We start from the raw sequence: 13,566 nt of genomic DNA, 5'->3' as shown, positions 1-13,566 counted from the left end.
TCATGATTTTTTTGGAGTGTCTTTTATTGGCTTTTTAATGGACAGGACAGTTTGAATGTGAAAGGGGGAGAGAGAGAGGTGGCAACATGCAGCAAACGGCTGAGGCCGGAATCGAACCCACGCTGCTGCAATATATATTGACAATATATTGTCATTTTTAATATACGCCTTTAGTTTGAAAGTTTTATGGCACGTCTGTGTCTTCATTTCTTTCCAAGTGAGCGGCCCAGCGACGGGCAGTCAGTGGTGAGCAGCTAAGAAAACGACAACGTGGATATTTACTGATGTCATCTCGTAACGGTTGCAGGCCCTTTAATTAAATCAAATCAAGATCGTTTTGTTTTCAGACTTTGTCATTTCAACAAAGACTGTACAGTTGTCCAAATAATCAATATAATATTGGATCATGATGAAACTTGGGATTTACACTCCTGTTAGTTAGCGGACTGTTCAAAACATGCTCTATATCTTTACGCCTCCTCTGTACCTCCCTCCCTGTCGTAGGCAGCATGGAGGACAGGGGCGTGCATCCTGAGCGGAGTGCTGGAGAAGGACTTTGGTGCCGAAGTGTGCAGAGAAGGCGTGTCAGAGCTCGGACTTTACTGTGACCATCTGCTGGACAACAGGTGAGAGACTCATTTAGGTGTCTCTGATACACGACTCCAGCGGGTTTGTTTTTTAGCCACACTGTCGGACCCTGTGTGGACTAATTGCTTTTGAAAAGTGCTTCATGAATAACTGACATACCAAAAGACATTGAGATTATTTCTTCTTCTTTCTGCGTTTGGTGGCTTCCATAGATTTATTCCACCTGCGTTAACAAGTCAAGATTTTATTTATTTTCCAAATATATCACAAAAACAAATACAGCTTGAACAGTTCATACCCAGCCGCTCTCTTCCCAAACACAGAATCATTAACAACTTTACAGCCAGACAAAAAAAGGGAAAAAAGTTCAATAAAAATAACAAACAATGAAACAAACAAATAACAAACAACAAATAAATATTTTTTAAAAAAGAGTCACACAGTATGTTGGTAGCTGCCATGTTTTCAACAAAGGAAAGAAGTAGTTGCCAAGTGGCAAAGAATATTCTGGTGGACCTTCAAGTGGTGAATCTGATTTTCTCTAGATGGACATAACACATAACCTCTCTTATATGTTGGGAATAAGATAACCTGTGTGTTTATTTTTTCTGTGTCAGAGAAGCAGTGCCCATCAGATTCTTATCTATTAATTATTTTGTGCCGCTCTTATGGGCCCTTTTTCCCGTACAAGGATTATTAAAAAACCTCTGTATAGAGCCTTTGACCTCTTTTTCTTCCCAGTAATCATCTTGAAGCTGGTGCTTCTTGTTCGTTCTTACTGCTGCAGATTTTAATGCTTTCAGCGGTTTACCTGAATCTGTCCTCTTCATACACAGCTCCTTGTCTCTGAGCGATGTGGAGGAGAAATGTAAACAGGCTGCAGCGCTCAAACTTCCTCTGTCCAGACTGGAGCTGAATACAGAAGAGGTCCGAGAGCTTTTCCAGGTCAGATATACCCATTTCTGTCGTGATAACAGTACACTTTTTTTTTTTTTTTTTTTACAGCAGACTTGACTTGTCATTTTAACCAAGACCTACACCAGGTCCCTGGTTTGGCAAAACAGTATGGTCTGCTGTCATTATTGTTGTTAATTGCACCCATGTTTTGCCCTTTAATTATATGTTACTTGGCATTTACACCATCCTTATGTAGGATTGGTGATTTTTTTTTTCACTTGTTTTCTTTCTTTTTTTAATGAGTTCTCACAGATTATCCTTAAAGGGCTTAGAAGCCTTATCTCGCCAACACGTAAATCACAGATACTTCAGAGAGCTACAAAAGCGAATTCACGCAAAACACGCCAGAAAGGACCAATAAAGTAAATATAAGTACAGATATGAACCTAGAAAAAAACAATTTTTAAAAGGGGGGGAAACAGACGTCATAAATAGAACCAGAATGTCGGGGTGTGTCTTCATGATACTGTAGTCAGTTTTCAAACAAGGATGTTAAAAACATTAAAATAAATAAATAAATAGATAAATAAATACAAAAACTAAAATGATTCGCTTTCAATAACTGAAGAATGTACAGGTGTAATATACTCTGTCCAACTTTCCCGTCTGTTTCAGTGCTTGGCCTGTTGCAGTCTAATATTTTCTACTTTATGTAAAACACAGTGAGACCAAGAAGTAGAGTAATATAGAACTGCAATGACAAAACAGTTTGCTCAGGTGCTGTATGCAATTGCAGGTTGTTATTCTGCATTGCTAAATTGCTCTATACCTGTCGCAGCTTGTTTTACAGTGTTGCCTTTGATAGCATGAGTGTCAGTGATATTACTCACTGTGGGAGTGGCTCCTGTTTGTGGTGCTCCGTTGATGTTTTCTGTCCCTGTGTTTACTTACTGAGGTCAGGCTCCTTCCAATTGTCCTGATGCCCACTTTAAACTATAATATATATGAATGTTGTGTGTGTTTTGTGGGTTGTATTTTGTATAGGACAATAAGCTGAGACTGCAGCTTGTTGAAGAGCAGATGAACGGCCCCACCGTCACAGTATACAGGTATTAATACACACACACACACCTGATGTGGACTCACCTGCACTGTCCTCTGAACTCTCACCAAAACATTTAACTTGTGTCAACTTTTCTGTGTGAATCAGGTGTGGAGACAGTGTAGCGGTCTGCGACGGCCCCCTCCTCCCACACACCGGCCTCCTCAAGGTCTTCAAATCACTCCAGGTGTGTGTGTGTGTGTTTGCGTGTGTGTGTCTCCGTCCTCTGTGTGCCTTTTGTGGTTTTATGTACTCTTGACTCTTCTCTCCTTTTGTTTCCTTAATTTTTTTATTACACAGTTCTTCCAAAATTGCCTTGTACCATTTTATCCAATACCATCTTATGGATTGATGGCCAATCCCTTGAAACCCAAACACAGTGTCTGTCTCTTCCTCTTTTTTCCTGATGTAATAGTAATGTATGGTTAAGCTGCTATAAATATTTTCAAACCGGTTTGATATGAAGGTAAAGAACAGACTGGATCGGTATACATAATTTTACCACCCGGTGTCAGTACAGAAGAATACCTCGCACATCTATTTCCAAACACATGCATGGGGGATGGACGAGCAGAATAAAACTTGCAGCATAAACTCCTACACACTGAGCTACATCAAAAATAATGACTTCAATGCAACGTTTCCGTAACTAGACGTTTATCAAGTAGACCCTGATCACTAGCTGTCACTCTTGACTCAGCAGCTGGACTCCAGTGGAACATTATGACACTGTGTCCCAAAAGCAAACAAGCATCAGACTATCACAGTGCCCCCGTCCACATTGAATCCATTAAATATGTGCTTTGTTATGTCATGGGAACAATCCATATGAATATCAGCTGTGCGCTCCAGATCTGAGTGGGAGTGTGACCACTTTCAAGAAGTATGAGTAGTCTACTTGCTATCTTTCTGTGTTTTTTAAACAGGAAGTACACATTTTGTATTGTGATTCTTACAGGAAATGACATTCAATACAGCCAACAGCAAGTAGGTTATTATTAGCGACGTTCATTTATAATAAACTTTCAGCTCTCTGATGATTTCCCTCCAGCTGTCACAAGATTTTACACCGTCAACAGAGGTTGCTGATGTAGGCTACTCTAATGTGCTGAAATTTGTCATAATGACAAATGCCGGTTCAGATGGTTTGCATTAAATCAAACTGGCTTTAGCTTGTGCACTGGTCTCGACCAGCAAAAACAGGAATCAGCTCTCTATAATTATGATTAAAAAAAAAAGACAACATTCAGACAATACCATTAGGACTTTTTTTAGATGCATGATAATCAAGGATAATGTCTTAAACCTCATATAAATTGCAACAATATTTTATTTGGACCCATGTGGTACAGTCTATCCTGTGGGACACATGCTGGTTAAGTGGAATTTTCCTCGTCTTTATTGATCCAGGGAGAGGGAGGAGTTTCCATACTGGGCTTTCACTGGGCAGACTGGTATTCCATGTAAGCCCGGCTGGAAATATCAGCAGCAGGATGTTGTGTTTGTCAGAGGCCAGTTTCCTGTCCTCGGCCCTTACAAACACACTGCCATCCATCAGACGTGCTGTCACTCTCATCGGTTCAGCCTTCCTCTTCTGGTTGACCCTCGCTCTCCCTTTCTCTTTTGACGCCTCTTTGTCAGCTCATTATTTTCTCTCTGCCTCTTCTCCCCAACTTCTCCACCTCTGTGACTCCCCAGCTGTCGCCCGTGACCCTGGCCAGTCAGACAGAGTCCTCAGGTTTGATGCGTCTTTTAGGTGTGGCCTTTCCAGGTGAGAAGGACAAGGTGGAGTGGGAGCGGGAGCAGGAGGAGGCGAAGAGGAGGGACCACAGACGCATCGGGACGGTAAAGACGGAATCTAAATGAGGAGACTAATGAGACAAGATTAACTGAAAAAGCACATGAGGTGTTTTCTGATCATAAATGTTGATGTTTTCTTACAGGACCAGGAGCTGTTCTTCTTTAACGACGTGAGTCCAGGCAGCTGCTTCTTTCTGCCCAAAGGAGCCTACATCTACAACACCCTCACCGACTTTATCAAGGTGAACATTCACTGTGCACGGTCACTGACTCTGTGTAAATGACTTGAATTAATCTGATCGTATACTTCTACTGTATGTAAGAGCATTTTGTGAGAGTTACTTCACAAAAACAAAAAGGCTGGTTTCAAGGTTAATGACCCAGACACACCAACCGATTTTAAAGAACCAGTGTACTAATGGTGACGAAGGCTGATTTTTGGGTCACTTCACTCCGCCCATCTCTCAACCAAAGTAACTGCGCTTGAACACATCACAACGGTCAACGGTCAACTGGCACAAACACAAGAGGAAATAACTCTCAGTGTAAGCAGGCAGCGCTAGTCTGTATTCATCATTTAAAAAAGGGAATCCGGGCTGACCAGTAGCTCAGTTGGTAGAGCGGGCCCTCCATGTACAGAGGCTACGTCCTCGCCACAGTGGCAGCAGGTTTAATTCCAGTCTTCCCCTCTCTCCCCATTTTCACACTTTTTCCAATAAAGGCAAAAAAATAATCTTAAAAACAAAAGGGAAACCCGCAATACTGAGAGGATGGATTCAAGACGCTAGGACGTTTACCGTGAGCAAACGAACTAAAACGAAATGATGCGATGTTGAAATTAGCTACAGACGTTTTTTGTACCACGCTGTAAACATGTTTACATCTGCTGTCAAGTTGGATATTTTATCATCAGTGTCTGTGAGGACTGACTTGGTCTTGGAGCCAGCCTCAAGTGGCCATTAGAGGAACTGCAGTTTTTTGCTTCATTTTCCAGCACCGAGCGAGTTGTCGTGTGCTTCAAATTAACTGAAACTATAATTTTGTTCAGCACTGCTTGTGCAGCTTAAACTGAAATAGCCCACATCAGAATGTTTCATTTATTGGGTTAAAAATGTAATATTGTCCACCATAACATCTCACACAAACAAAAACATGCACATTACATTAACATAACAGTAAATGATGCTGCGCTGATTGTTTCCCGGGGACGTACACGTTCATGTCAGCTGTCAGGATATTGCTGTGGTTAACCTTCAAGTATTGCACTGTTGTAACAGTCTGCCCTCGTTGTGCACTCATTGTCACACACATCCTTCCTTCCTGACTCTGTCTTGTAGAGCGAATACCGAAGGCGTGGATTCAATGAAGTCGTGACCCCGACTCTGTACAGCACTGCATTATGGGAGCGCTCGGGCCACTGGGAGCACTACAGCGAGAACATGTTCACTGTGACGTCAGAGGGCACTCAGACCTACGCTCTCAAACCCATGAACTGTCCTGCTCACTGGTACACACACACACACACACACACACACACACACACACACAGACACACACACACACACACACACACACACACACTCCTGCACTCTTGGGTCTTTATAGAGACAAAGCTTCCTTCTCTTGTTTTTAGTCTCATGTTTGAGCAGCGTGTTCGCTCGTGGAAGGAGCTTCCTCTGCGATGGGCCGACTTTGGGGCGCTGCATCGTAATGAGCTCTCCGGAGCGCTGGGAGGTCTCACTCGTGTTCGAAGGTTCTGCCAGGATGATGCTCACATCTTCTGCACACCTGAGCAGGTACACACAACACACGTGAGCATGCACACATTGCTTTGTTGCAGACTTTTCTTTTCTAGGCCACTGTGTGCTTCTTAAGGTGCTGTAAGTGGGGTCAAACCTGTGAATGGGACACACGTGGGACCATATTACAGTGGTTAGATGGGCTGTACAAATAACTCCCGAGACATTCCGTGAGGCCTCAGCCTGGATGAATGACGGCCTTTGTCCTGGTCAAACATTACACCTCCATATGTGCATCACTGTGGCTGCACAGTCGGTGTAACCCTGCTCCCCTACATAGCTCTGGACTGTTCCCATGATTCTGATTGCGCTCCTCCAAACCTCCTGTCTGCGTCCTGTTAATTCGCTGATCATAGTCACAGGATACTTATCACTCTGTTAGTTTCTGAAATACTAATTGAATCTCTGGGGGCTTTCCAGTAAATACATAGGCAGATTTCTTTTTCTTTCGTCCAGTTTGAAAGTTAAACTCTCATGTTGTATAGCTTATTTGGTGCAATTATTTTTTAAACATCTGTGCAACACCTGGGTTCAAGGCACTGTGCAATTATCAATCAACCACCATAGTCTTCATTTTGTTTACATCTGCTTCTCCTTGAGATCACATGAGGGGGTGCATTCATGTGTCCTCGGGCACAGTAACTTTAATCATATTCTGTAGTGTATGATGCGCCATTATTTTCAAGTCTTGTAGGCTGTGCATTTTAGAGAGTAGAGAGAAAAACATCTGTGAATTATCTGATTTTAAGACTTGTGTAGTCTGAGCCCAGTTTTAAATGTCATCATTCACATTGTGTCCTCTCGTTGCCCTTGTTTTCAGCTTCTTTTCATTCTTTCTCTCCAGCTTGAAGAAGAGATTGTGGCGTGTTTGGACTTTGTGAGGAGTGTGTATCAAGTGTTTGGGTTTTCCTTCCACTGCCTCCTGTCTACACGTCCTACACCATGCCTCGGGGAGCCTGAGCAATGGGATAATGCTGAGCAGGTACACACACAATTTCACATGTAGGTTAAGACTGGCCCAGCCGTTCAAATGTAAACGCACCTATACTGGACCCAATTAATTACAGCTTTAAAAAAATGAAAACTTCAAACGAAATGACACAGTGTAATGATATCCACATTCGCGAGGTACTTTTCATTAGAGATCTGCGCCGTGTCGGGCTGCTGGGTAGATGTATATCTCTAAATCCCTATGGACACATTTTAAATAGGCACAGCGGCAGTTCAAGCTGATTCAATTGAGTGAAATTGAACATTATGGTTCCAAGCTCCCACAGCTCACACACCCGACTATCTGTTCTCTGTGTACACACACACACACACACACACACACACGCACACACACACACACACAGACCAACACAGCAGTCATAATGTGCATTAATGTACTTACATTTTCTAGTACACCTACTTACTTACTGTGCTCTATGGTGTGTGTGTGTGTGTGTGTGTGCGAGAGCAGCAGTTGGAGAGGAGTCTGCAGCACTTTGCTGAACGCTGGGAGTTGAATCCAGGCGACGGAGCTTTCTACGGACCAAAGGTCAGTGAGCAACATACAATAAATTAAGCTGATTTCCACACGAAAGGCCGACACCATAACAATTTTTCTTTATATGACTACCATGGCCAAAAGAGTTCTTGATACTAATATTATTATAATATCTAAAGAATTATTATTTTTTTGGCATTTTTGCCTTTATTAGATAGGACAGATCAATATTGTGAAAGGAGGAGAGAGAGGGGGTGACATGCAGCAAAGGGCCGAGAGCTGGAATCGAACCCGCGGCCGCTGCGGCAAGGACACTGCCGGCATTTATGGGGCACCTGCTTTATCCACTCAACCACCGGGTGCCCCATCTATAGAAATTTTGTGGGAAAAAAAGTACATTTTGTGTCTTTTTTGGCAAATGAAGCAGCATTTAGTTTTTATTCACCACATATTTGGTATAAACTCCTAGAAAATTGCAGGTCCACTGCAACTCTAAGGTCATTCAAATCAAGGCTGACGACTTGCCTGCGGCTTATTAAATCAAATATTAATTAATTTCTTGCACTGCACGGTAACTTTTATTTTTGTCTTAATATTTCTTTCTTTTAGTTTGCTTTTATTTCCTCCTCTCTAGCTCTGTAAGCATTGCATTATATGTCCTTTTATTATGCATTTCTTTCGCTTTGTGTCGTGATGCATTTGATGTGTTATATCGAGCACTTTGAATTGCTTTGTTGCTGAAATATGCTTTATAAATAACTTGCCAAGGTACATCACAAACTCAAAAACCAATCACTGTCTAATATGCAAATGCCAACAAAAAAACGTGAAAACAGCAGCACAGAGCGAACTTATTACACACGATAACAAATCTCAAGCAGACGGAATATATCTTTCAGCAAACTTCAATCAAACCTCAGATTCATATGAAAACACTGCGAACATGCTGTAACATCTGAGTCTGACTGATGCTCACACATGTGGCTGATACTCTACAATGTTGCCAGACACCTTGATGCGCACTGCTTTTTCACCTGTCGTAGCGGAAGCTGCGGTGGTGGGCAGGACTTAGTACCAAATCTGAAATTTCTCAACGAGAGAGATTGGATAGATGTGCTTCCAGCCTCTTTTTATAGTTTTGTTTACTTTTCAAGTGGGTAACATGTTGGGAGACTATTTGCAGGCATCTCCTGCACACTGTCTAACTTGCAAAAGAAAAGAATTTACTTAGACTTTTCGGTAACTAGACCTTCATCAGGCAAATAGTGCCAGGACTGTTTGCTTGATCAAGGTGTGGTCTCCATATTGTGTCCTACTTATCCCTCTCCTACGCACCTATGGATGTGCAAATTATTCTTTTGTTGTGGAAAACCACATTAAACAAACTATTAATCATGTTGTGTTTTTCCATACTGAAATATGTGTCTAAAAGGAAACCTTAATAAACAGATATATCGATCCTCTAATCTGAATCTCAGGAAGAGAGAGTCAGATTTAGTATTTCCCCAGCTGGTGAACTCTTAAACATACTGTATTAACTTAATGATTCACAATCTCACCTTTCATCTTAGCTCACAGATTTTTTTAGAATCAGTTTTGTCACAGATTAGAGAGAGACGCAGACCTCCTTTTCCCTCTGGCTCTGCAGAGAGACATTTCTGAGCATTAAATGTTACAGTTCACACTGTCCTCTAAAACAGGAACAACCATAAAAAAAGAAATCTGTGATGGTTGTTCACAGAGCATAAATAGCTACTTGTGTTTTATGAAAATAGAAAGTGGCTTGACTTGCGATTGACCTCGGTTTCCTTGGAGTCGATTCCATTTTTCTCTTTGCAAGAAGTCAGTAAGCTTGAAGAGGAAGTCAGCTTGAGGCAGACGTTACATGATCGAGCTCATGTGGAGGCACAGAGAGTGGAGGTAGGTCAAGTCAGGGTGGGGTTACATACACACTAACACGCTCCATGTAATAAACAAACATTCCTCACAGCCATCTAGCTAGGGTGTGTTAGCCACAATTAGCTAGATCAGCTTCTCTTGGATGCAGTTTTGTTACCATTTCTGTCCACAAAAATGCAGATTGTCCCCCCGCAGCATCTGATTTGTAGATCTTGGCTGGAACAGAGAGGTGAAGCCCGATGCTAACACACTCTTACATGTTTCATCACAGATTGACATCCAGATCAAAGACGCTATTGGCAGACAACACCAGTGTGCCACAATCCAGTTGGACTTCCAGCTGCCGATCAGATTTGACCTTCAGTATGTCGGGTGAGTCATAAATATCAGCGTTTCACTACATCAGTGGTGATTTAAATCTGCCACTGGCACAGTTTCATGTCTGTTTGATGAACCCACGAGCTGTATGTGATGTCCTGTAGGAGTTAAAATGGCAGAAGTCCGACGCCATGGGGACCTAATTTGATCATGAAAGCTGAGTCCTGTTATTGGATTTATCAGTTTACCTCCTAGTTAGTAATTCAGCCCTCCCTCCCTCATGCTCTCATTATATCCAAGTGTTTTTGTCAACTCTGTTCAGTAATGAGCAGTTTTGTTAAAAAAAAAAAACAACCTCTATCGCAGTATGTTTAATTATATGTTGTAGCTAGGGTTGCAGGATATGCCAAAAAAAAATCATAATTATTTTGTCAGACATCGTGATATGAGTTGTGGTTTTCGTGGCATTAGTATTTTTTTCATTTAATTTTCACTTAAAAAAATATTAAAATGATGATTTTTGCTCAGGTCTGTAACAAACAAGCATGACCTCTTGGGTCTGGAAAAACTGAATTGTAGGCCATCGCATCTGTAGCACCACATAGCTTCATTTTGGTATGTTTTGACACAATTTACCTTTATCCAAAAATTGCAGCTCCTACAATATGGAAATTGCACTTGTACTACTGTGAGTGAGATAATAGTATAATTCTGCAGCCCCAGTTATAGCATTGATATTTGTCATGATATATTACGTTTAACAGTATACCACTTTTGCTTAAAAATAACAGGGATGTCTGTTTTTTGTTAATCCAGCAAATATTTTATACATCATTGTACTTTTTGCATAAAACAAGTAAAGTAAAGTAAATGCTGATAACAAAATAATAGTAATTTCTATAGAATAATGACACCATCTGCATTTAGACCCTGTAATCCTCACTTTCACTATGCAGTTCTGTCTGTGTTTGGAAGATTTATGGCACAAAGGAAGCATGTCAACCGTTGTGCAACAAAAACAGGAAGAGGATAGTCCTTTTGTTTTCCCCGTAGCTAACGGTAACTATGCACACTTACCAAACAATCAATGTAAACTCTTTACAGTTTATGCCATTACGTTACAACTTTTAGAGAAGTTAAGTCCCTTCCCTTTATTTTGACCATAAGGGGACCTTATTTTTGAAAGAAAAAACAAAAAAAAAAACGGCGAGAGACAAACAATTTTTTGATCCCGAAATGTGCCATGAATACACACATGATGTTAGGCAGTTAATTTTGCAAATCAATAAGGTTATAGTTTGTCATAGTACCATTTTAGTTTTGTGTGAAAACGTTTAGTAAACTACATCTCTGAACTCTCATGATAGATGTCACAAACACCAGCTAGCCAGGTAGCTACGTTTTGTACAAAAATGTACAAGTTTTTGTACAAAGTTTTTTTACGTGATGTCTTCTTTTATCAGCCGTGAAAGAACGAGCAGAACCTGTTGCATGTGTACGTACATCCTGGAACGAAACAGACAGCATCATTGCTCCAACAGGAGAGAAGGTTATGTGGTCATTTGTGCGACTTTGTGCGTGTAGTTTTTTAAAGAGTTTTCACAGTCTTACACTTCAACAGTTTCTCACTAACTAAAACTTTCTAGACTTACTACTAGATTATCTTTTACATCAACAAACGTGTAATTCATGGCACGGTTCAAACAGGATAAAAAAATTATTTGTCTTTCGACATTAACTACCGTACGTAATTTTTCTGAAATAATGTCCTATGTTTGTCCACCGGAAGGGGAGGGACTTTTTCTCTTTATCCTAAGTAGCTGACATGGTGGTTGGTGGAACAACCCAAGTAAATTTGGAAACTGTGACAGTTACTCGGCTCTGAAAGCAAAAACTGAAAGCAATGTGCTGTAGGGGGATAATTGTTGAAAAGCTGTCTGTTTCCGATTTTATGCAGTGTTCCCAAGGAGCTTTAAAAAGTCTTCAAAAGGCATTGAATTCATTCATTTTAAAAATAAGGCCTAGATTGGTATTAAAATGTATTAAATCAAAAAATGCTAAGTCATGGTAAGTAGGATTATATGAATTGTTTTTTTTCTGATGTTGCATTGAAAAATCTCAAAATAAATGGTAGTATCAATTTAAAAAAAAATAATTACCAAATCCTTCTTCTTAAACTTTTCATGATAGGAATTAAAGAAGTGGAATCCCAGATACAGAGTGACACACAGAAAATCGGTAATAAAACCGGCTAATAAATGCTGGGTATTTCCCAATTCTATTCGAATCTAACTTTTTCACACGATCAAAAATATCATGTTTATTATTACAAAAACTGCTATAAATATGTTGGTTCTTGTTGGGTTTTTTAAAAATTTTTTAATTATAAAATTGGTCTTAAATTTGATCCCAAATGGCATTAAATAGTTTTACAAAATATTAAATTTAATTTGCCTTAAGCTGTAGGAACCCTGTTAATGGATAGCTGCTCCGATATAACATTTCTGATAGCGTTCAGATTTACACAGTATGGCATTATTTATTGTCATATCATCCAACCTTTACTTTTTTTCTTTTTAAATTTTGCTCAGTCGGGATGGACAGTTGCACAGGCCAGTGATGGTCCACAGAGCCGTGCTGGGATCACTGGAAAGGATGATTGCTATACTGGCTGAAAACTTTGGCGGAAAATGGTGAGAAGTGGTCAGATATATTTTATTAAGCTGTGTGTTGTACATTCATTCATTTATTATATTCATATTTGGTTTATTTGCTCATTTCAGTGTGCAATAACAAAACCCATGATTCTCTTTTTCTCATAATACGTCTACACATTACATGAACAAACAGGAGCAGGAAGAAAAAAAATACCCTTTTCTTACTAATAACAGATGCAATTGTAAATACAGATACAAATAGCCAATCTTTTTATCTTTACCTCTCTGGTTTTAGGCCGCTGTGGTTGTCCCCAGCGCAGGTCATGGTAATTCCTGTGGGGGGCAGCAGTGAGTCGTACAGCAAACAGGTCAGTCAGTGATGAAGATTTCCTTCTGGCACATCAGCCGACCAAGTGCGCCTTTTTTTCTTTTTCTTTCTGTTGTTATTAATCTGCTTGTTTAAGTGAGACGAACAGATACAATCTTTAAAGAAGTACATGTCTCCTGTTAAGGTGGTCCAGCAGTTCCGTGAAGCTGGCTTCATGGTGGATTTGAATGACGATCAGGGAGCAACCTTAAACAAGAAGATTCGCTCCGCTCAGCTGGCCCAGTACAACTACATATTTGGTAAAGATGAATAATTGGATGAAACTGTTGCTACTTATCTTACTAAAGCCTGTCTGTTAAGTTCACTCCCCATTCATGCTGTTACTGATTATGACTACATATTATTTTTGTGTTTCTGTCCAGTGGTGGGAGATAAAGAGAGTGAGAGTGAAACAGTGAATGTGAGGAGCAGAGGGGGTAAACAGCTGGGAAGGAGGCCGACAGAGGAGGTGCTGACATCCCTCACACGGCTACGAGACACTAGGAGCAACACAGACGAGTTCTGATGGAAAAGGTCCTGGAAATAATGAGTCACTAATGTAATCGATGTTACATGTTCAAGCTGTTATACTTCAGCTTTGTCTGAAGAAACGGCTGCTACAGTTTGTAATAAAAGTGTATAAAACATTC

General features: G+C 40.5%; 1 protein-coding gene across 1 annotated transcript in view; it reads left to right on the top strand.

Annotated features, from left to right (window-relative positions):
• tars2 (threonyl-tRNA synthetase 2, mitochondrial) overlaps window positions 1-13,566 on the top strand; it is a 17,390-nt gene extending 3,824 nt beyond the window's left edge. Inside the window, exons 4-18 of the mRNA XM_042490707.2 lie at window positions 505-626; window positions 1,425-1,533; window positions 2,530-2,594; window positions 2,696-2,774; window positions 4,286-4,432; window positions 4,531-4,629; window positions 5,725-5,894; window positions 6,021-6,183; window positions 7,031-7,168; window positions 7,649-7,726; window positions 9,846-9,946; window positions 12,484-12,585; window positions 12,845-12,917; window positions 13,062-13,176; window positions 13,300-13,566. Coding sequence (XP_042346641.2) covers window positions 505-626; window positions 1,425-1,533; window positions 2,530-2,594; window positions 2,696-2,774; window positions 4,286-4,432; window positions 4,531-4,629; window positions 5,725-5,894; window positions 6,021-6,183; window positions 7,031-7,168; window positions 7,649-7,726; window positions 9,846-9,946; window positions 12,484-12,585; window positions 12,845-12,917; window positions 13,062-13,176; window positions 13,300-13,442 — 1,704 coding nt within the window. The 3' untranslated portion in view covers window positions 13,443-13,566. The remainder of the gene's footprint in view (window positions 1-504; window positions 627-1,424; window positions 1,534-2,529; window positions 2,595-2,695; window positions 2,775-4,285; window positions 4,433-4,530; window positions 4,630-5,724; window positions 5,895-6,020; window positions 6,184-7,030; window positions 7,169-7,648; window positions 7,727-9,845; window positions 9,947-12,483; window positions 12,586-12,844; window positions 12,918-13,061; window positions 13,177-13,299) is intronic.

The sequence above is a fragment of the Plectropomus leopardus genome, chromosome 11 (genome assembly GCF_026936395.1).
Source record: "Plectropomus leopardus strain MGB_pleo_1.0 chromosome 11, ASM2693639v1, whole genome shotgun sequence".
Classification (NCBI taxonomy): domain Eukaryota; kingdom Metazoa; phylum Chordata; class Actinopteri; order Perciformes; family Serranidae; genus Plectropomus; species Plectropomus leopardus.
The sequence above is the reverse complement of the archived record's forward strand: the minus strand, read 5'-3'. Positions and strand labels throughout refer to the sequence as shown.